Source organism: Falco punctatus (assembly GCF_963210335.1).
Source record: "Falco punctatus genome assembly, chromosome: 7".
In the NCBI taxonomy this organism is placed as follows: domain Eukaryota; kingdom Metazoa; phylum Chordata; class Aves; order Falconiformes; family Falconidae; genus Falco; species Falco punctatus.
Window position 1 is genome coordinate 10,638,309 of NC_137587.1, and position 20,451 is coordinate 10,658,759.

Genomic DNA, 20,451 nt, shown 5'->3' on the forward strand with positions numbered 1-20,451 from the left:
CACATTGGTCTAATACTGACATTTATGAGCTGAACAATTTGCCTTGCTAGTTTCCCTTACTGCTATAAAAGAGTACCACAATCAGCAGTAATTGGCCCAGCTGGAAACCTGTTTCTAGGCATGGGTCAGATTGCAAGTATATACTTGTATATTTTACCGCCAGAACACAGAATTAGCATTTTGAATGATTCTTTGCATTGGAGCTAGGGAGATTATGTGTCCGAATGAATGATAAACTCAGAATTTTAAACCTTTGCCCAGTCCTGCTGCTAAGATGCAAATTTAAGCCATAAAGAGTTCAAAAATCTTAGTCAAAGTAGTTTTGCTTGTAAGACTACAGCTGTCTACTCTCTGATCTCCCCCCCATTCACACTCAGAAACCACTCAGACCTCAGAAGACCAATGGACCTTTCTCAATCAGTTACTGTGTTACAGCCAATCCATACAGAAGATCACAATCGATACAGAAGATCACAAGCATCTGCACAACCTGATGATTTGTTCTGTGTTTGGCAGGAGTTCTTTAAATGACTCAGTTCCCATAATCTCCTTCCACAAGCAATGTAACCTGTTAACAAAAACCACTATAGTAGTGACCAAATCTCATGCTATAGGCAACTATCAATAGGCCTTTGAGGTACGCTATATAGCCAGGAGAAAAATCTATTACTTCTGCTTATATCAGAATTAGGAATTAATCTGCTTCACTTGCCACCTGAGATCTTTTGGATCAAGAAAAATGGAACCAGAGCCTAGAAGCTGTGACTCTTCTCAAAGCTTTTCACAATTGCTAGCTCTACATTTCTATCATCTTCCCTGGGTGAAAAACATCAGACCTCACTACAAACTCTGCTATTCACCAAGTGTTGTACTTCCCTGCTAAATGTTTCAGGCACTACATAAAATCTCTCAAAAGAATCAGGTGCTGAAGAGGTGGCCTCCAGTTTCTTCAGGGCAACTTCCAAATTCAACTGATATATCCAGCACAGAAAAACATTTGTTATCAGTCATCTTTTTATGATCTCCATGCACTGGCAGGTGCAAGACTTAGTGCTTCTGTGTTTTGTTTTTTAAAAACTTTTTAAGGCCAAGTTTCATGAAGGCTCGCCTTTTTTCCCTATCTTTTAATGACCAGTAAACCCACTCTGTTAATTCTACCACTCATTTTACGTTTTGTACAAGATTATTAAGCTCCTCTTTTGCATCTAAGGGCAAACATTCATTGGAACGTAATTTCCTGGACATTTTGTCTTTACAGCTCTCCCTGTACTTCATTGAAAGCTTTACTGTCAAACTTTTCCTGCAAAAGCCCCTTCCTCTCAGAAGAAAACGTTCCTTTAACAAGAACATGAGCTAAAACTTTGTAACCATTCCCTTGAGCAGGGAAAAATCTTGTTTTAATAAACATTCAAGTCAAATATTTATATTCTTCTACAGAATCCTTTTTGTGCTAATATCACTGTCTCTGGTAGGAACTAAATAAAAAGTCAAAGAACACAAAAACATGACCACTCTAACAATGCCTCAAAATAAAAGGGCACAATCATTCTCAAGCAAACCAAAGATGCCTTAAGATACATTGTTAATCCCAAACCTACACGCTGAATGAAACTCCATTCATATGTGAAAAGTCATAGTAGTGACCAAATGCTGCATGTAAGTCAGATTTCTTCAAAGTTGTTAAAAAAGTTAAAAATGTGACACTTACTGAAGTAGGTGATATTTATATAAGTTTTTATGTTCCTCCCTCAAAAATTTAAGATGTATATCCAGCTAAGCTTCTAACATCAATGCATGTTTCTATGAATTTACAAAATGCTTTTTGTAACGTATTCCAGAAGAAAATAAGGTATTTTTACTATTGAAAAACATGCTTCTGCTTGTTCTGGGTCTGGTTTGGATGGAGTTAACTTTCTTTATAACATCCTACATGGTACTGTGTTTTGGATTTTGGCTAAAAAAGTGCCGATAATACACCAGTATTCTGAATACAGCTAATAGCGCTTGCACAGCATCAAGGCTTTAGCTTCCCACCAGCTCTGTCACTCCACCAAGTAGCCTGGCAGTGGGCAAGAAGTTGGGAGGGGACAAAGGTGACCCAAAAGGCCAAAGGGATATTCCATACCATCTAACATCATGCTTAGCAATAGAAACATGAGTAAAACAAGAAAAGGGTATGTGGTTTGTCTTCCGAAGCAGCTGTTGCTCAGAGACTAGCTGGGCATTGGAATGCTTGTGGGTGGGAGGTGGTGACTATGTGCATAATTTGTTTTTTGATTTGTTTTTTCTTTCTTCTTTTTCTTTTGATTATTAAATTGTCTTTGTCTTGAACTGTGAGTTTTCTCATTTCCCCTCTCCCTAGCCTCTCTCTATCCTGCTGTGGGTGGTGGTGAGCCAGCAGCTGAGCGGGTGCTGAGCTGCTGGCCTGGGTCAACCCACCACACGACTGTTTTTCTTTTCTCCATCCAAAGCACAAGCATGTTCATAGTTGTGGTTTGTGTTTGTTTTTCTAAATGCACTGAAACAGTAACAAGGTGGAATACTGTCTAGAGCTCCCTCTCCAAAGTGCAACAAATACTTGAGTTTGAATGATTGGAATGCGGTACTGCAGTTTGCTATGTGCCATTTAAAGAAAATCTGTAATTTCATTTTTGCAAACCATAAGCAAAAGAGTCTACTTACCATTAAAACAAATAAAGCAAACCAAATTATAAGATTAGAGCAGAATTCTAAATCAATCATTTATTTCTGACAAACGCTTTCACAATCACACTTTTAACCACATTCCCTGACATCTGAATGCCAGTTCCATGTGCATGATGAACAGCAGGCAGAAACACATTCCCAAAGATTATTTCAGATTGCAACTTAGCTCAGTATTCACTTATTCACCAGACAAATCTGCAGGCTTTGAGAATTACTTCATTTTTCTTTTGGGATATAAAGTACTATACAGGAGTGTTATTGCACAGAAATATTAGTCAGAGCAAGAACACCAGAGACTCACACCCTTCCCATTGTTTTGAAATGTAAACATTAAGTCATCTAGAATTTCAAATAAGAAATGCAGGATATATGTTATACAAATTGCATACCTGTTACAATCACAGAATAATCTTAATCTGTCAGATTTTTCAAGTACATACTTATTGGCACAAACACAACAATCCCCACACACAACAAGAATAAAAATCTACCTCTTATCTCTAAAATTTTAAAGGGAGGAAGTAGGATAATCTTAAGAACTTTATCTCATATTTTCAAATAAAATTAGCAGCTTGCTATTTAGGAACTGTTTTCACACTTCAGTAACTTGTCTACATACAAAACTCTATCAAGTAAACTTATTTCTAAAGGAAGTTGTATCTTGCACATTCTTCACAGTTTTACAAGTGGTCCCCCCAGATGTCAACAAACCAAGTCCACTGTATCAGTTGAACTGCGTAACACAGCACTAGGCTGAGGGTGTGGACACACTGTGCAAGACTGGGAACATGCAAGGTTAGCTGCTGCTAATTCTGAATTTGTGAACTGCACTATTCAACAAATTTCAGTACTCAGAAATATAGTTGCAAATGTATCAGCAGTTAGAATCAGTGAGAAAAACACAAACCCAAAACTTAAAATTTAAAAGCAAATTCTTCTGCTTTGTGAGTTTAAGAGCTTCCCACAGGCCCCATTTTCGATGCTCTCAACCAAGACTTGCCTAACAACAAGCAGTTGACTCAAATTAAGTAAAAAGGGAAAACGTGTGGTGTACCAGATAAACTCTCATACTCGCAGTGCTCTAGAACAGATCAGGGTATCTCATCTGATTGCCTGCCCACTGTGAACAACGCAAAACTGTCCCTCAGCATCTCAGCACACGCTCATTGCCTTGACTTGCACAGCTAATACTGGACATTAATTTTAAACCCGTGCTCATTCATTACATATGAAAAAAACATATTACAGATACATGCTCAAGAAGCTGCTCCTGCCTGGCTCTGCAGATAAGAGAGGCTGCAGGTCCTCTCACCAGCCTGCTTAAGGCTGGCTGTTGGCACGGAGCTCCATCTACCTACCGGTTTGTGGTCCTGCACACCCACGGGAAGAGCTGGAGGGAAAAAAAATTAAAACCTCAACAGCTGCTTCACATCTTCATTTGCTAATGAAATCAGGATATTCAGAAAACTCTACTAATTCAGAAGAAAACAGTCAACCAAATACATGCACTCACACATGGTTGAAACCATGGTGAAACCATGAAGGGGTAGAAAAAGTTGTACATATATGAAATCTTCTATTATCATTTAGTATTTGTGAAATGTATCTAAAAAACTGTTCCAAAGAACTACCTTTTCCCTACAAGAAGCAACATATGACTATACACTCCCAATCCAGATGTAAAGCTTTATTGATCCTTCTTAAACTAAGCAAATAAGCAAACACATTACTCTGAAAAATTACCAAAAATTAGTTGCATATCTGCACAATTTAAGGCATTAAAGATGGTTGTCTTTTTTCTTAAAAAAAAGGAGATTCCTCAAACATACAGAAGCAAAAATGTTTCAGTAGGAGACTGCCATCAGTTTTCATCAAGGGTATTTCTGTACTGTAGCCACTGAAGCTCATGCAGCTATAATATGTCTAACTTTGAAGATTAATTTGGCTACTGCTGTCACATGCAGCATTTCTCAAATTGAGCCATTCAGCCCCTGCCTTACTAACTCCACTCTGCCTTCCATTCACGTTTGGCAGTGAAAATAGTATCTTTTCCTCCCCAGGACCCTCTGTGCCCAGCTGCCAAGCCTGTTGAGCTCAGGCTGCAGAAGAGAAGTCAGAACAGAAGGCAGCAGCGCTACCACTTCTGTGCAGCCGTTCAGGTAGTTACTTGAGCTTGTTTAGAAAAGGCTTACCGTGGTGACAGTGGAGCAACAGCTGAGAAATTAGATTGCCTGCCCAAGCAGCAACTGTGACTAGGTGGCAAGAGCCAACAAATGGCTGACTAGTCACCCCAGTTCTGTCCTCCAAGGCTCGTCTAGCGAGACATGGTGCAAGAGAAGAGACAGAGCTCCACGGCCGCTCCCCACCTCTTTTCTTTAAACACCTTGCCCCACACTCAACACCATGTCGAAGGCAGCTAAGTGGGGCTCCATACTCTTGGGGGCTCATAAGCAACGGGGTCAGGGTAAGGGAATCACAGAAATACCTCCCATCCCTCACGCTGTACCTATACATAGGGAAAAGATGAGAATAATTTAGCCAGGAACACCTGGAAACAACCAACAGATGGTCACTGCAGGGAGACAGGAATGGAGCGAGGAGTAGTAAGAGCCAGGTGCTACAGAACATCCTATGAGGCAGGGAGAACTGGTGAACAGAGACACCAGGGAATTCACACAGTTCCTGCTGCGGCTCAGTCTTCCCAATTTAGTTTGTCCTCCTAAAATGATAGTTGAAGAGAGTAATTGACACAATCTCCTCCAATGAACTTGCATAACACCACAGAATGAGAACAGAATGATGCCTTTTTTTCTTTTTTTTCATTTTAACTTGAAGGAAAAGCAACACTTAAACCTTGAAGATGGCTTTTCACTTGCTAAATTCAAATTTTAATCAAAACGCATCTTAAAATACAACTGAGCAGAAGTATGGGGTGGTTGATGTCTCTTTAAGGAACAATGACATCAATGCAGGCTACACTTGAGAAGGATATAGGTGTGGGACTACATCCTTTTTCATCATACATAATCAGGTGCAAAGAGAAAAGTTTAACTTCAAGATTCCTGTGGTCTAACGAAAATAAATATCATTACAAACAGATCCAAGAATACAAACTTAATAAATACTGTTTGTTTTTCTTCAGATATAGATCATGGGAACAGAGATATTTAACTACCTAAAGACTAATTTTTATTCTATCTTGGACTGTTTACACTGTCAGCAAGCTCTTGATATCCTGACAACTAGCAGAAAGGGGAAAAAAAAACCCACCCAAAAGTGGAAAAAAGTCAACTAGCATCTGTGAAAACAGATTTAAATTGGTATCCGAGTATTTGATTGTCTTCCTTTGATTACACTGAGCAACTGAATGTCTATGGTACTATCTGTATCACTCCTTTAGTAATTTGCAATAAAGAAATTCAAAATCAGAACACATTTTTGTAGCTCTACAAAAAGAGCTATAAAACATTCGACAAATCTTAAAATTGTGGTGGATATTTCACAGTGCCATTTTCTTCATTACAAGGAAGGTACCAAGGAGCAAATTGGTCATACAGTCCTTATGTCAAACTTCACACAAGGAAAACCACATCCTAATATTCTGCTATAACAGAAAATGGAAAAACTGCCTAGTATGTGTGCACATAAACAAGGACGCTATAGAAAAACATGATGAGAAATACTGCTTTGGTTCTCATACTTGTATCTAAAAATGTACATAACCAAGTTAACACATTCTCACCTACTGAGCACCTAATGCTGCAAAATCCTATAGAACCTGAAATTTACTTGAATTTGAACCACAAAGACAACACATTGAGAAACAGCATCTTAAAGCAAGTCAAATTGTAAATCAAAGAAATTTGAAATCAAGAACTGTACCTGAGAAAAAAGAACTATGCCTTTCTAAAAGTAATACTAATAATTTTATAATAAACTATAAATACCAATACTAATAGATTTATTATATCAGTAATAATAATTTTATTATAGAGTGGGTATAATTTAGGCAACTACAACAAGCATAAAGAACAATATCCAGACAGGACACTGCATTAGGTATGTGTCTTTACTTTTCACCATCTAAGCTCTCTCAAACAGGACGAGCTGTTTTGAAGGAAATATAGAACTATGTATCATACCATTATTAAGAGAAATGAATGCTTAAAAAAGAACACACTCATTTTTTGCATAACTTCTTTCAATAGCATTGAAGTGGCCACTGGAATGTCTCAGAATAATTTTTAAATTATGCTCAGTTAGTATTCTCAGTTCTCTAACTCCACTCCGCTACAAGCAGAGTTACCATTTTTCTTGGTAACTAGGCTTACCTTCTGGGCAGCCAATTAAGCTTCTAAAATGAAGTTAATTCTGTAATACACAGGAAAAAAAATCCATAAAACATAGTACAAACTGATATTTTATTTCCTATCAGATGTAATATGTAAGCACTAAGAATGGTTCCACTTCCTCACCTGTTGAGACATTAGAGTTAAAAAAAACAGGAGGTCAAATATATACATTTGGAAAGAGCGTAATGACAAAGTTAAAGCAGAGCTGTTAACTCCCAAAAGAAACAAGCCAAGGATGTCTAAAAAAAAACATCAGTGTTCATAACACAAAAATGTATACATATTTAACTTTCTGTATTAAGAACCGAAACAACACACAATAATATTTTGTGTAAACGCTCCGCAAAAAAGAAATATTTTAATACTTCTCATTTCCATACATATCAACTGCTGTGCCTCAGAAAGCCCTCCTCCCTTTCCTCAAGCCAATCTAAGCTTAGTACTATTAATTTTTTAAATGGGCAACTAATGACAATTTCTAGCCTGGTCCCACAAGTGTAATTCATACACCCACACAACCATAAAGCAATTCTTCAGCACTAAATACTGTCTTTACAAGCGGTCATTTTTATTTCTAAGCTAATGTCTAAATCAACATAAATTAGTAGATTTATATATTTTAAAAACACAGTTTGTTTGTGTCAAGTACAGCAGTCTTTGACCCCATGTTAAATTCTCTCACAGGAGAGCATCCCACAGCATTTTCAGAACAGTTTTGGTTCAGACACAACCCTGCTCTCATTCCACAAATCCTGACAGGAACTACCATCCCCTCCCTCCAAAGAGCTAATCAATAACCAAGTATTTTAATTCTCTTAGTCCTAATACTCTGTTACTGAAACAGATTAGATTTTTTAATTTATTTCACATGTAACATTTAAATTAGTGCATAGCTAGCTGGAATATTGCTATTTAAATGAACGCAGAACTTAAAGATCAAATTCTGTCTTCAACAGATTTACTTAAAAGGACAGAAAGGATAACATTTGTCTACCAGCATGTTATGTGGATCTCCTTAACTCAATTTACTATGGATTTCATGGTGCAAAAATTAATGCCCTCCAGGAGCTGAACTCATTACCAATTATTTCTTCTAAACCCACAGCGTAACCCCATGCTGCTGTGACCAATGGAAGTTTTGCCATTCACTTAAAGGGAAGTTGGATCTGTTCCTTGGTTTGCTACTCCAGCAAGTGATACTTAGCAAAATGATACCATAGACACTTTCTTGACTTCTTTCTAATACAGAGAAGACACTATGAGCCAGTCTTATTACCCTATTCCCTGCTAAAACTGAGAGTAACGTATTGATGACAATTTTAACTACACATAAAATTGCCAGCAGAATTGTATGTCCTTTTCAACATGAATTTCCAGAATACATTTTAGCAACAAGGATGGCAAACAGCCTGTAGAGTTGCGCACAGACCCTACTGAGCCCTTCATCCCGTTCCCTACTCCAGAACCCACAGAAGCATCCCTGCAAGTTATCTGGCACATGTATCACACCGAACTCACAGCCCATGCCCAAATAGCCTCCCACTGGCACCTGAACCATTAAACTCCTTTTACATGCCTGTAACAGAAAAGCCCTAGTAAACAAAAAAAGAAAACAAGTTCTACATGTGTTCTGGTGGCAAAGAAAGTTGACCATAGGTCAGGTCACAGGTGCCACAACTCTAGCTTTCAAAATAAAACCCCCTTTCAAAATAATAAACTGAACTACTGAGTTTTAATTCCTCTGAAAAGCATGAAATAGACCTGACATGTTTGACAAGGCTTAGCCAGGTGTAATGCTGCACAGTAAATACAACAAGCTGTTCTCAAATGTAGATGGCCAGTACATACAAAGGAAACAAACAACACATACTACTATATGATAGCTATCCACTGGCATTCAATTTAAATGATCATGTCTCTGTTACTTGTACTAGGGACAGATAAAGTGTTTGTTTCATATTTCATACAAAAAGAAATTCCTTTCATTTGAGAGAACTGTAACCAAGACAGGTGAACTTTTAAACAAAAAATATTTTATTCACTGATACTATGAAAACAATAAAAATCAATCCCGGCAATATTTCATATTGTGGTTGACCCTGGCTAGACACCAGGTGCCCACTAAAGCCACTCTATCACTTCCCTCCTCAGCTGGACACAGCAGAGAAAAAAAAAATATAATGAAAGGTCTGTGGGTCAAGATAAGGACAGAAAGATATCATTCACTAATTACTGCCAGAGGCAAACCAGACTCAACTTCGGGAAATTAATTTATTACCAATCAAATCAGGGAAGAATAACGAGAAATGAAACTAAATCTTAAACACTTACCCCCACTCCCCCCTTCTTCCCAGGCTTAACTTCACTCCTGGATTCTCTATTCCACCCGCAGCACAGGGGGATGGGGAATAGGGGTTGCAGTCAGTTCACAAGACATTATTTCTGCTGCTCCTTCCTCCTCAGTGGGAGGACTCCTCACACTCTTCCCCTGCTCCAGCATGGGGTCCCTCCCATGGGAGTCAGTCCTTCATAAACTTCTCCAATGTGAGTCCTTCCCACAGGCTGCAGCTCTTCATAAGCTGTTCCAGTGTGGGTCCCTCCCACAGGGTACAGTCCAGGAACAGACTGCTCCAGCCTGGGTCCCCCAAATGGTCCCAAGCCCTGCCAGCAAACCTGCTCCAGTATGAGCTCCTCTCTCTGTGGGGCCACAGGTCCTGCCAGGAGCCTGCTCCAGCACAGGCTTCCCATGGGATCACAGTCTCCTTCAGGCATCCACCTGTGCTGGTGTGGGGTCATCCACAGGCTGCAGGTGGGTATCTGCTCCACCATTAATCTCCATGAACTGCAGAGGTACAGCCTGCCTCACCATGGTCTTCACCACAGGCTGTGGGGGGAGTCTCTGCTCCAGCGCCCTGGAGCACCTCCTCCTGCTCCCCTTCTTCATTGACCTTGCTGTCTGCAGAGTTATCACTCTCACATATTCTCATTTCTCTCTCTGGTTACTGCTGCTCTTATGCAGATTTCCACCCCACCCCCCCTCTTTTCTTAAATATTTTTGTCACAGAGATGCTACCACCATCGCTGATGGGCTCAGCCTTGGCCAGTGGTGAGTCCATCTCGGAAGCTGGCTAGCATTGGCTCCATCAGACAGAGGGGAAGCTTCCAGCACCTTCTCACAGAAGACACCCCTGTAGCCCCCCACTACCAAAACCTTGCCATGCAAACCCAACAGACACATAAAATATTTTCAAAATTCTAATACGTAATATTCTTCAACATGCCAAAGGCTGCCACTCTGCAGAAACCGCCAGTTTGCATTTAACCTGTCCTTAACAGACAAAAGTCCACACTAAGAATCATCACAGAAAGTAGAAGCCTGCTGTTACAGTTTCTGTACCATGGCTCACGAGGCTACCAGGGAGCATTCCAACCATCATATCACTTAAACAGGAGGATCAAAGCAGCAGGGAAGCAGAGATTCATCTTAAAAAAATGAGTATACACACTAGTTCTTTCCATAGCTGTATCTGTTCTGCAAATAAGGGTTCAGTACTGTTTCTATTACCCCTTCAAAACCATCTTCCTTTAAAAGGAAAAGACAAAAAGCCAGCAATTGTATGGTCAGGAATATCTGCCAGTTGCAACATTACCCTGTAGTTAAATTTGTTAATAGACTGCAGCCCAGAAGAGTTTTTTTGTTTGTTTGCTTTAAAAGTAAGTTTCAAAACATCTGTTGCCCATCTAGGATAACAGATGTAAAAGTGAAAAGAAGCCTCTGCATAGATTTGGAAGGTCTGCACTAAAGTGAACATCAAGTCAGATCAGCAATTCATAGCTTAAAGACATTTCACTATCTGCATGCTACAATTAACACAGCATTTACTCTGCCATACATTTTGCAGCCTACAAATTTCAAGAGGTGGTAGGTAGCAAAAAGATTATTTAGGATCTCTCAAGTTCATGTGGCTGATTTTACACAAAACTGTGATCAATAGGCAGGACCCTCTCCCCCTTCATACTCAGCTCATGTGCATCTTCTTGCTTTCAATTCAAGTGAATAATTTAATGATTCTTTCCACAGAGAATTACCAAACTTGCATTTTCTCCCCTCCCCTAGCCTCTTACACCAAGCTCTGAAAACTTCCTTGCATTTTTGCTAACCTAGGCAACCTCAAAAACTAAAAACCCCACAACTGCAAAAAGCTAGATCTGGGCCATGGGGCATCAGCACTGTATTCCTGTTTCTGCCAGTAATACAACGCATTGGGTTTGTCTTGCTGAAAAAGAAGAAGCTTGACAATTGTTTTATTTCTTACCGGTCAAGAAAGGAGGGTAACACCATAGTATTGCATTTCTAAATTAGCATCACCTAGAATGACTTCTAACAAGCAGAGAGATGGAATAACAGAACACAAAGAAGAAAAGTAACATCTCCTTCTCCAAAGGGGCAAACTAATAATTAAAAGGGAAATTAAGTGAATCCGGAAACTAAAGAAAAGCAAGTCTAATTAGTTATCACATGAAAACCGGGGAACCGATTTTTAAAGTTTCATTTGCTTCATTCCACTACTATTGGGCAGCGCAGTTCCCATCACAATTTGTAATGGGAATCAGACTCTACAGAACTTGCAGCATCGCTATATGAAAACCTTTAATAGCTACAGAAAGGGTATATACAAATGCCAACAATAAGGAATCATTTACTAGATCTAAGACAGTATTTAATCTAACTGACTATGAGATCAACTAGTTCGGTTTGAGCCTTATCAGTCTCAGTATTTAAAAGAAAACTAGACAAAACATCTAATACTCGTGAAAAAACGGCCATAAAGGAAAATAGATATTCTGCTACTGTATGTCCTCTCCACAGGCACATTTACCAGGTCCTAGGAGAGCTCCCCGATGATGCTGTCACTCCCAGTGATGAGATGCAGCAGTAACTGCACAGCTTCAAAACTCCACCTCCTTCCCCCAAAACTTGTCCCTAATTTCTAAAATCCTGTACATAATTTTAAGTCCAAGTCCCTCCACTTTCCATACAGCAACCAAAACTGCAGTAACTTCTTAGCTGGATGGGCAAGGCACATTTATCACTTTCAACAGCCTGAAATCAGTGCTAATCCCTGTACTGGCGACAGGCAAAAGACTTCTTGGCTGTCACGCCGATGGCACCTCACTGGTGTATATGGCCCAGTCTCACACACCTTATACAGCTGAAGTACGTTGTAATGAATAACTACATTTTTTATACTTAAAAGCACAATGAAACAAAACCAGAGCTACCACACAACATAGCGTGTTTAACTGTTATGACTTAGTTTTAACTCGTTAAACCTCACAAGATATTTAAGTTGGTGCCATAATGTATTTAAATAGGCAAATAATCCAAAATAGGTGGTTTCAGGTTGAACCAAAGCTGTATATACCCAGAGCAAAACTGGCCATGAGCAGATGCTCAAGGACAGGTACAAGAACGAGATAAGGACATTGCTGCATTTCCCCAAGACCCACAGGTGCCCCAGCCTCCCGAATCTGCAGCTCTGAGATCTGCAGATCCAGAAATGTACTGCTGCGGTTAACTAATTTTTCCTTCATGATTAAAGCACTGCAATTTAAGATTGTTCTAACCGTAGTTAGAACTTGATGAGACATTTAAAAAGACACTATGTCACGGCAGGGCTCACTGAATTCCTGGACCCAGGGCGAGCAAACTCCTACAGCACCCAGCTCCAACAACCTCAACACCGTACCTAGACCCAGCTGCAATCGTTCCATGGGCAAACATCGGAGGGTGCGCTGTCACGGATAAAGGGGGCTTCTGGGTACACATCCCAAATGTTTTTCCTCCAAACCACTCACACTGAAAAAAGTCTGTTTCCTCAAACGAAATAGACCTTCACAACACTATCAAGAAAGCAGATTAGTGTGGAACCTACTTATATTAGGAGCCGAGGTGTATGACTCATTGAGACTTCCTAAGGAGCTTTTTTCAAAGTCATAAATGTTAGAAACCAGCCCAGATTGCAAACTTTATTCTGGCAAGATTTTTGGCGTGGGTTTTTTGTTCGTTTTTTTTTTTTTCTTTGTTTGTTTGTTTTTTCTTTTTTCATCCTTTTGGGTTTTTTTTTTTTTTAAATGCATTACTGCTATTCTCAGCACCCTCCACAGTTTGCTCTCACCTGACACTAAAGACCCCGCACCGACCCTGTGAACTTGTTCGCGGCCGGTTCCCCACACACCCGCCGAGCCACCGCCCCGGCCCGGCCGCCCCTTCCCTCGGCGGGGCCGGCAGCCGCGGACCCCCAGCCGCGCCCCCCCGCGCCCGGCGGGCGGTGGGTCGGGCCAGCCGAGGGCGGCCGGCGGCCACGGGGAGGCGGGAGGTAACGGAACCCAGCCGAGGGGCTGCGCCGGCCGGCCGTCGCTGCCCACGCAGCCGGGAAGCGGAGCGAGGGCCCGGCGGCGACGGAACAGGCCGGGCGGCGACGGCCCGGCCCCGGAGGCGGGGGGAGGAGGGGAGGCCGGGCCGCTCGCCCGCGGGGAGGCGCCGAGGGCACGGCGGCCCCCACGAACGCCGCCTCGGCGGGACCGCGCCGCCGCCGCCGCGCCCCGCCACGGGAAACGGAGCAAGTTCAAACCCGAGCGCCGCGGGGCAGCCACGGCCTCACCGGGCCGCGGCCGCCGAGGGAAGCGCCCCGCCAGCCCGTTACCTGCGCGCTCCTCCCCCGCTGCCTGCGTGCGGGCTGCCCCGCGCCGCCGCCTCCACAACAAAGCCCGCGGGGCGGGCGGACCCCGCGGCCGGGGCGGGAGGAGAAGCGGGCGCGCGCCGCCCGCGGGAGCGCGCAGCGGCGGGGCCGCGGCCCGAGGGCGGGGCTGGGCGGCGCGGGCCCCCGGGCTGGGGCGCAGGGGTGGCGCCACCTGGCGGGCGGGAGAGGCGGCGCAGGGCCGCGGGGCCGTGCGGAGCTCCTGCGGGGAGCGGGCGCGTTCCCCCGCGCCGGGAATGGGGCTCTCCCGTCTGGGGGGCAGCGCGGGGGAGGCGGGCCGGGGGCGGCATCGCTGCCGAGGCGTACGGCAACCACAGACGGAGGGGCAAGGCACCGCCAGGGCTGTTGGGGAGGGAGGAGGCCGTAGTGGTGCGCGGGTGCTGGTTTGGGAAGAGGCCGCGTGGGAATGGGATTAAGCCCAGAAATGCTTATGGAAACCTGCGTGATGGGCAAGTTGCCCTTTGCGGGAGGGTAGGGAGGGGCGGATGGGGAACAAGGGCCATGTGCCGTATGGAAGAGACTTTCAGCTGGAGAATTTGCGTTCAGGTGAATAGGTTTGGGGTTTGGATACTGTGAGACAAACTTAAGTTTCCTAACACTAGCAGGTGCCACCCTGTTCTGTAAACATATTTCTGTGTAAATTACATGCAGGCTGAATGTTATTTGTCAGTTTTTTCCTGTAAACCTTTTTGTTGCAGTGACACCTCCTGCAGAAAACAAACCTAACCAAGAGGTTTCTGCACCCTCCGATCGGCTCCACATCCTCTTCACTGTTGAACTCCTGCAAGTCCATCTTAATACTAGCTTTGCTTTTTGTGTCAAAGGGAAGGTTGTTGCACTGGGACACCTACATCTCTGGAACAAAAAAGTAGCGGTGTTTCAGCATCTGCTTTTTGATGATACAGAACACTGGAGACTTGATGATCCTGCTATATTTATTGAGCCGCAGTCTCAAAGAGCCAAACCAAGGGAACGAAGGCAAATGTTAATGAAACATTGAAGTTGAGATTTTAATTACTTAAAGGTCAACACATTCGAAGTTTATTAATTTAAGGGAGTTATTCTGTATTCCCACAGCAATCCCCACTCTGCTCTTACATAGATCAAAGAATTCAAGTTACTGTTTATTTGCTGATGCATGCAAACTGTATAACTGAATGTTATACCCGAATATTATTCCTTTTTGCAGTTAGTGTCTCAGTCAGTCTTTTAACACTTTATTAACACTTCTCTGTATATTTTCCATGTTCCCATACTTCTCAGTAGCAATAAACCCGTTGTTTTTCTCTAACATTTGGTCTGAAATTACCAAAGGCTACATTTCTTTTCAAGCTTGGAACATCTATTCAGTTCACAACATTGCTAAACTATGACTAAACACTCACAGGCACCCTGCAAAGCAGTATTACGACTTCATGAAAATACTTTACCAAACATACTTTTATAAAGTTTTGGCTTCCAAATACTATGGCTCCTGCAATCTGTTCTCAAAACAGGAGAATGTGTTTTAAAAGTTTTGAGAAACGATTGGCAGAAAAGCCTGCGAGGGGGATGAAAACACTGTCGTTTCAGAACCTTGTGCACAACCCCCACTTGTAGGCTGTTGAAGGACGTTTTCTTGTCAAAATGCTTCTCATATAAAAATCATTGGGGTTTTGTTGGTGGGAAAAAAGGTTCTTTCCCAGTGAATGAGGTGGACATTTAAATGCAATGAATCTTGCTTCTAACAAGTTTTCGTTATTTTGCTTCATTTACTTCCAGAATCTTTCCTCTGTCCAACAGTAACCTTTATATCTCCATCCACCCAGTCTGGAGCTGTGATCTGAGAACTCTCCTTCACAATACTATCTGAAACAAATTGTCTCTGACTGCACTGCTTTCCACCTCTATGAAATAAATAATGGCATTTTAATCCCAATCTACAATATATTTTATCTTTCATTTAAATCTATTTTTCTCATTTACTAATTAATCTCTTTGACTATAGGAATTCCATCCACCAGAATGCTGGAATGCTATTTTTTCCAGTCCATCAACTTTATGTATTTCCAGCTTCACTTTTATGGTAGTTAAGTGTGTCTTTCTTCACAGTGGACTTTTTCCTCAACTTTTTTCCTTGAGGGAAAGATGTGGTAATATTATAAAAAATGCATATTTCTCTGGTACCTTAAAGGTACCTTTCCATGACTGGAGGGAAAGGAAAACCAGCATGTATTCTCTTCAACTTTGCTATGCTACATATATTCCTACAGACTCATGAAATCCCGATTTTAGCATAATGCCTCTGGTGTGCCTAGGATTCTTCCTTAAAGTCACGACTCCAAATGCTTTAAGTGAATGTGTGGAAGCCCCTCTCTTACTAAACTAAAATGTATATAGACAGTAGACTGCAGTCAAATACCTATCTCAGACATGGTAAACAGAGCATAAGTATACTATCCAGATATATGAAACAGATCTATATATGCTTCTTAAGGAATAGAGAAAGAAATAAGTACCAACATTTGGCTTTGGTAGCTGTGCTGCAGGAATACATAAATACACCTAGTTACAAATTACCTATGCTTTGAGTTTAGCATAAACTGATCATCTTGTAAGGCAACAAGTCTGTCTGTCTTTCAGGGGAGAGACATTAAAAAATAAGGATGTAAAATCTACCTTTCTCTTCCTTCTCTTTTGAAAAGGTGCCAGCAAATATAGCCTCCTAGTTCTATTTCAAGATGCTCAAGATCACACATGGAATTCAGAATCACTTTGAAGATAACATGAAGGATTTCTTACTCAAAATTAATATCCTTGTCTGTTAACACTGTAGACCTATTAGCAAGAAAGCAAAAAAAAACCCCACAAAAACAGAAGAAAAAAAATAATCCCAAATTATCCACGTGACTGGTTAAACAAACAGTCTAGCACCTTATCCAAGAGTCATTTCCTTCAATCCATCTTAACCCTAATAAATGTGCCCTTGAGATCAACAGTAGCTCTGCTTTCTCCCCCACACCAATGTAATTGAGCTTGTACGTACCCCTGGTTGCTAGAAAATAAACAGAGGTCAAGCTCAGAGTGGACAAACCTTCTCTTGGGTTATGAAAAATCAGCAGTACTAGAGGCTGTGGGCTATGTGCAAAAGGATGAAACAGAAGAGTATTAGAAACCACAGTGCTATTCAGGGTTAGGAAGAAAGGGAGACAAGGGAAAAATCTTTACAGCTATGTCCTGATTTTGGCTGGGATAGAGTTAATTTTCTTACTGATTGGTGCAGTGCTGTGTTTTGGATTTGGTGTGAGAATAATGTTGATAACATACTGATGTTTTCAGTTGTTGCTAAGTAATGTTTACACTAAGTCAAGGGACTTTTCAGTTTCTCAGGCCCTGCCACTGAGAAGGCTGGAGTGGCACAAGAAATTGGGAGGGGAGACAACCAGGACAGCTGACCCGAACTGACCAAAGGGATATTCCATACCACAGAATGTCATGCTGAGTATATAAACTGGGGGGAGTTGGCCAGGGCCTTGGGATCGTTGCTCAGGGACTGGTGGGCATCGGTCCGCGGGTGGTGAGAAACGGTATTGCACATTACTTTTTTTCCCCTTCCTTTTGGATTTTATTCGATTCCCCTTCTCTCTCCTTTTCAGTACAATTGTTGTTGTTGTCATTGTTATTACTATTATTATTGTTTTATTTCAATTATTAAGTTACTCATCTCAACTCTCAAGTTTTACCTTTTTCTCCCAGTTCTCCTCCACACTCCTCTGGGGGTGCAGAGTGAGCAAGGGGCTGTGTGGTACTTAATTGCCAGCTGGGGCTAAACCACAACAAGCTAGATGTTGGTAACCTGGGGGTTTGACTAGTAGAACAGGGTCAGTGATACAGCAGGGAAAATAACAGACCACCTGCAATACTGCATCTGCTCCCAACTTTTGCAGGCTCCAAATCCATAGGAACATATAAATATCCAGTTGTTCATAAAGTGCTTAAGCTGGGTTTATTAACCTCAGTGCCATTTTGGATCAGGCTCTAAGTCAAAAAGACTGTGTCTGTACCAGTAAGCAGAAAGGGTCTGTGCCCATCTGGCCCTGAGAATAAATGTCCTTGTGTGTTCTGCACCCATACACTTCAATGGTGCCACCTCGGGGGATGAGCCCATGCTGTCCCCCACATTGTACCCTGGCATGTTCTGGAAAGGTATGGCTTGGCGTGGGTGAAAACAACATCGGGGACTGTCAGCAATGGCAGTGACTGTCCCAGCACTCGAGGCCTGGCACTGTTTCATTTATTAAGATGGTCCAATAGGTCTGCATCACACGTGTGGCAGCCGCTCTCCGAGTGACAAAATACCTGTGTCCTTTGAACACCGAAGAGCTGAAGCCAAAGTCTAAAGGTTTTTAAAGAACAGCGTGCCTCAGGGGAGCAGGTGAGCCAAACGGCGCCGAGTGGCACCCCCAACCCTGCCCAGCAGAGCAGCACCAGGGATCCGCGGCTGTTAGCTGGGGCCCAGCAGCGGCGGGAGCGCCTGCCGTGCGGCGCCAGCAAAGGTGCCACCCCAGGAGGTGACAGGCCTGCCCCCGCCAGCGCACCGACAGGCCGCCGCAGCCCGGCCTCCCTGCCCCAGCGAGGGCGATCCCAGCGCCGGCCGCCCCAGCGCGGCCCGTTTCCCGGCTGGAAGCGATCGGGGCGCCCTTCCCCCGCCGTGACCGCCCGCAGCTGCGAGCCCGGGGCCGCGCTCCGCCCGCCGGCTGCTAAAGGGCCCTGCGCGGCCGCGCGCCTCCCGCCCGCGCGGGTCCCGCCCCGCGCGCCCGCGCCCCCCTCCCCCCCCCCGCCGATAACAGCAGCTCCCGCCTCCCCCCGGCTCTTCCCACCCGACCGCGCGGAGCCGGCCTCGCCGCGGCCGCCGCTCTCCAGGCGCCGGCTGCCTCTCGCCGCGGCGCGGGCGAGGATGGCGCGGCAGCCCGGGTGCTTTCTGCAGGAGGCCTCTCACCAAGTCGTCGCCGGAGGCTCGGCGGGTAAGTGGGCGCGTTCCTCCTGGGCGGGGAGGGTCTGCCCGTCCCCCACCGGCGCTCCGCCAAGCCGAGGTGCGGCCGGCCGCGCCGCTCTCCTCAGGCGCAGGAGCGGCCGCGGGCACGGTGCGAGCTGGGCGGCGGCTCCTCCCCCGCCGGGCGGGCCCCTGAGGCGGCCCAGGGGTCCCGGGGGCGGGAGCGGCGCGGCGGGTCCGGGCGGTACCTGCGGTGAGGGGCGCTGCCCGGCGCTGCGTGTATCTCCCTTCAGCACACCCCGCAGCCCCTCGGGCGATAAGGGCGGCAGGCGGGCCCCTTCAACGGTAACAGTCGTCGGTGCCCCCTCGGGAGCTTCTCTGGCGGGCGGCCGGCCGTCGGTCTTGCCTTGCCTGAGGTAGATGGGGTGACTTCGGCCGTGAGCTCGCTGCGAGCCCGTGTAACCTGCCCGCGGCGCCGGTGCGGGGCACAAAGCCTCGTCCCCCTTCCCGAAACTCCCCCTCGAGCTCTCCTTCGCTCCCTTGCAGAGAAAGAGGTGCAGGGATACATGGAAATGCGTTTCTGTGTGTGTTTGTTTGTTTTAATACTTTCAGGAAGTCGAGGTTAGAAATTCGTTACATTGTTTATACTACAAGTGTCAAAACACTACACCTCAGTTCAGCAACAACAGCACTGCTAGTTAATTTCATCAGTTTGCTTTCTCTGAATTGGAATAAATCTGTTTGTCTGCTTGAAGTATAGGGAATATGTACACAATATCCTGCTTTTTCAGTGTGTATATATATATATATATAAATCCTGTTACCATTTCAACTGTGTAGTGTGTCTTTAAGTGATCTGTAGTATCTCTTTTGGGGTCCAAATGCTGTCTGTCACATTATGTCTCATATGAAAGAGGAAAGCTACGTGGTAATGTTGCAGTGTAACATGCACGGGCAAGATTCTGCTGTGGGTAAGTCCTATGTGGTCATAATGTTATGTGTGCGCTTCTGTTCCATTCCCTCTAGTTCCACTGCTGCCCCTAAATGCACTTTTACGCATTCCTGCCATCAACACGCTTTTGAGGGCTTCCTTTTCATGCTCATGACTCTGCATGTCCTTTGTTTCCAGCCTTCTGCTTTGACACAGAGAGATGCCAGGACAGCAGAAGCAGAGAGGTCTGCTGTCCTGGCTCTTCCAGTGTATTGTATAACTGGATTTATGTAGCTCTTCTGCACCCTTTGATATTCCTAAAGTTTTCTAAGATTCTGCTTGATACCACCCCTTTCTTCCCTTGTGAGAGAAAGGAAAAGTTTAATTTGCACAAGGCTGTTGAAGGCCCTTCATACCTGAAGGGATACTGAGGTGTGTTGCCACCAGATGTTTTGTAAATGACAGGTTTATCTGCCCATAGCAGTGGGCCTGTGCCTTAGTGATTGCTCTAACTCTGTATCTTCCCATCCTCTGGCAGTAGCCTGTTTTCTTTACAGGCTCTCTTTGTTCATAGAAGATCAGATAACTCGGCTAATGCCCTGGAAAGAAAATTGTTGTTTAGATAAAGGCAAAGTTTTACAGAAGGATTAGAATTGCAAAAAGAGTGTGTTTGAGGATGGTGTAGGGGAAAAGACAGCATGAAAGCTACTTGTTGATCTGGTAGGCATA

The 20,451-nt window shown here is 43.9% G+C and overlaps 2 protein-coding genes across 17 annotated transcripts in view; one reads left to right on the top strand and one right to left on the bottom strand.

Moving 5' to 3' along the window:
* Positions 1-18,909, bottom strand: part of MIPOL1 (mirror-image polydactyly 1) — a 203,448-nt gene extending 184,539 nt beyond the window's left edge. For 9 of the 11 annotated variants that reach the window (XM_080394325.1, XM_080394323.1, XM_080394332.1 and 6 more), the window contains exon 1: positions 13,766-18,542. The gene's annotated coding sequence lies outside the window, so the exon portion shown is untranslated. Of the gene's footprint in view, positions 1-13,765; positions 18,543-18,797 lie in introns of those variants that run through there. The other 2 variants (XM_080394327.1, XM_080394330.1) reach the window with 2 other exon arrangements.
* Positions 18,635-20,451, top strand: part of SLC25A21 (solute carrier family 25 member 21) — a 255,502-nt gene continuing 253,685 nt past the window's right edge. For 2 of the 6 annotated variants that reach the window (XM_080394340.1, XM_080394345.1), the window contains exon 1: positions 19,352-19,762. In XM_080394340.1, coding sequence (XP_080250466.1) covers positions 19,690-19,762 — 73 coding nt within the window. In that variant the 5' untranslated portion in view covers positions 19,352-19,689. The other 4 variants (XM_080394343.1, XM_080394350.1, XM_080394349.1 and 1 more) reach the window with 4 other exon arrangements.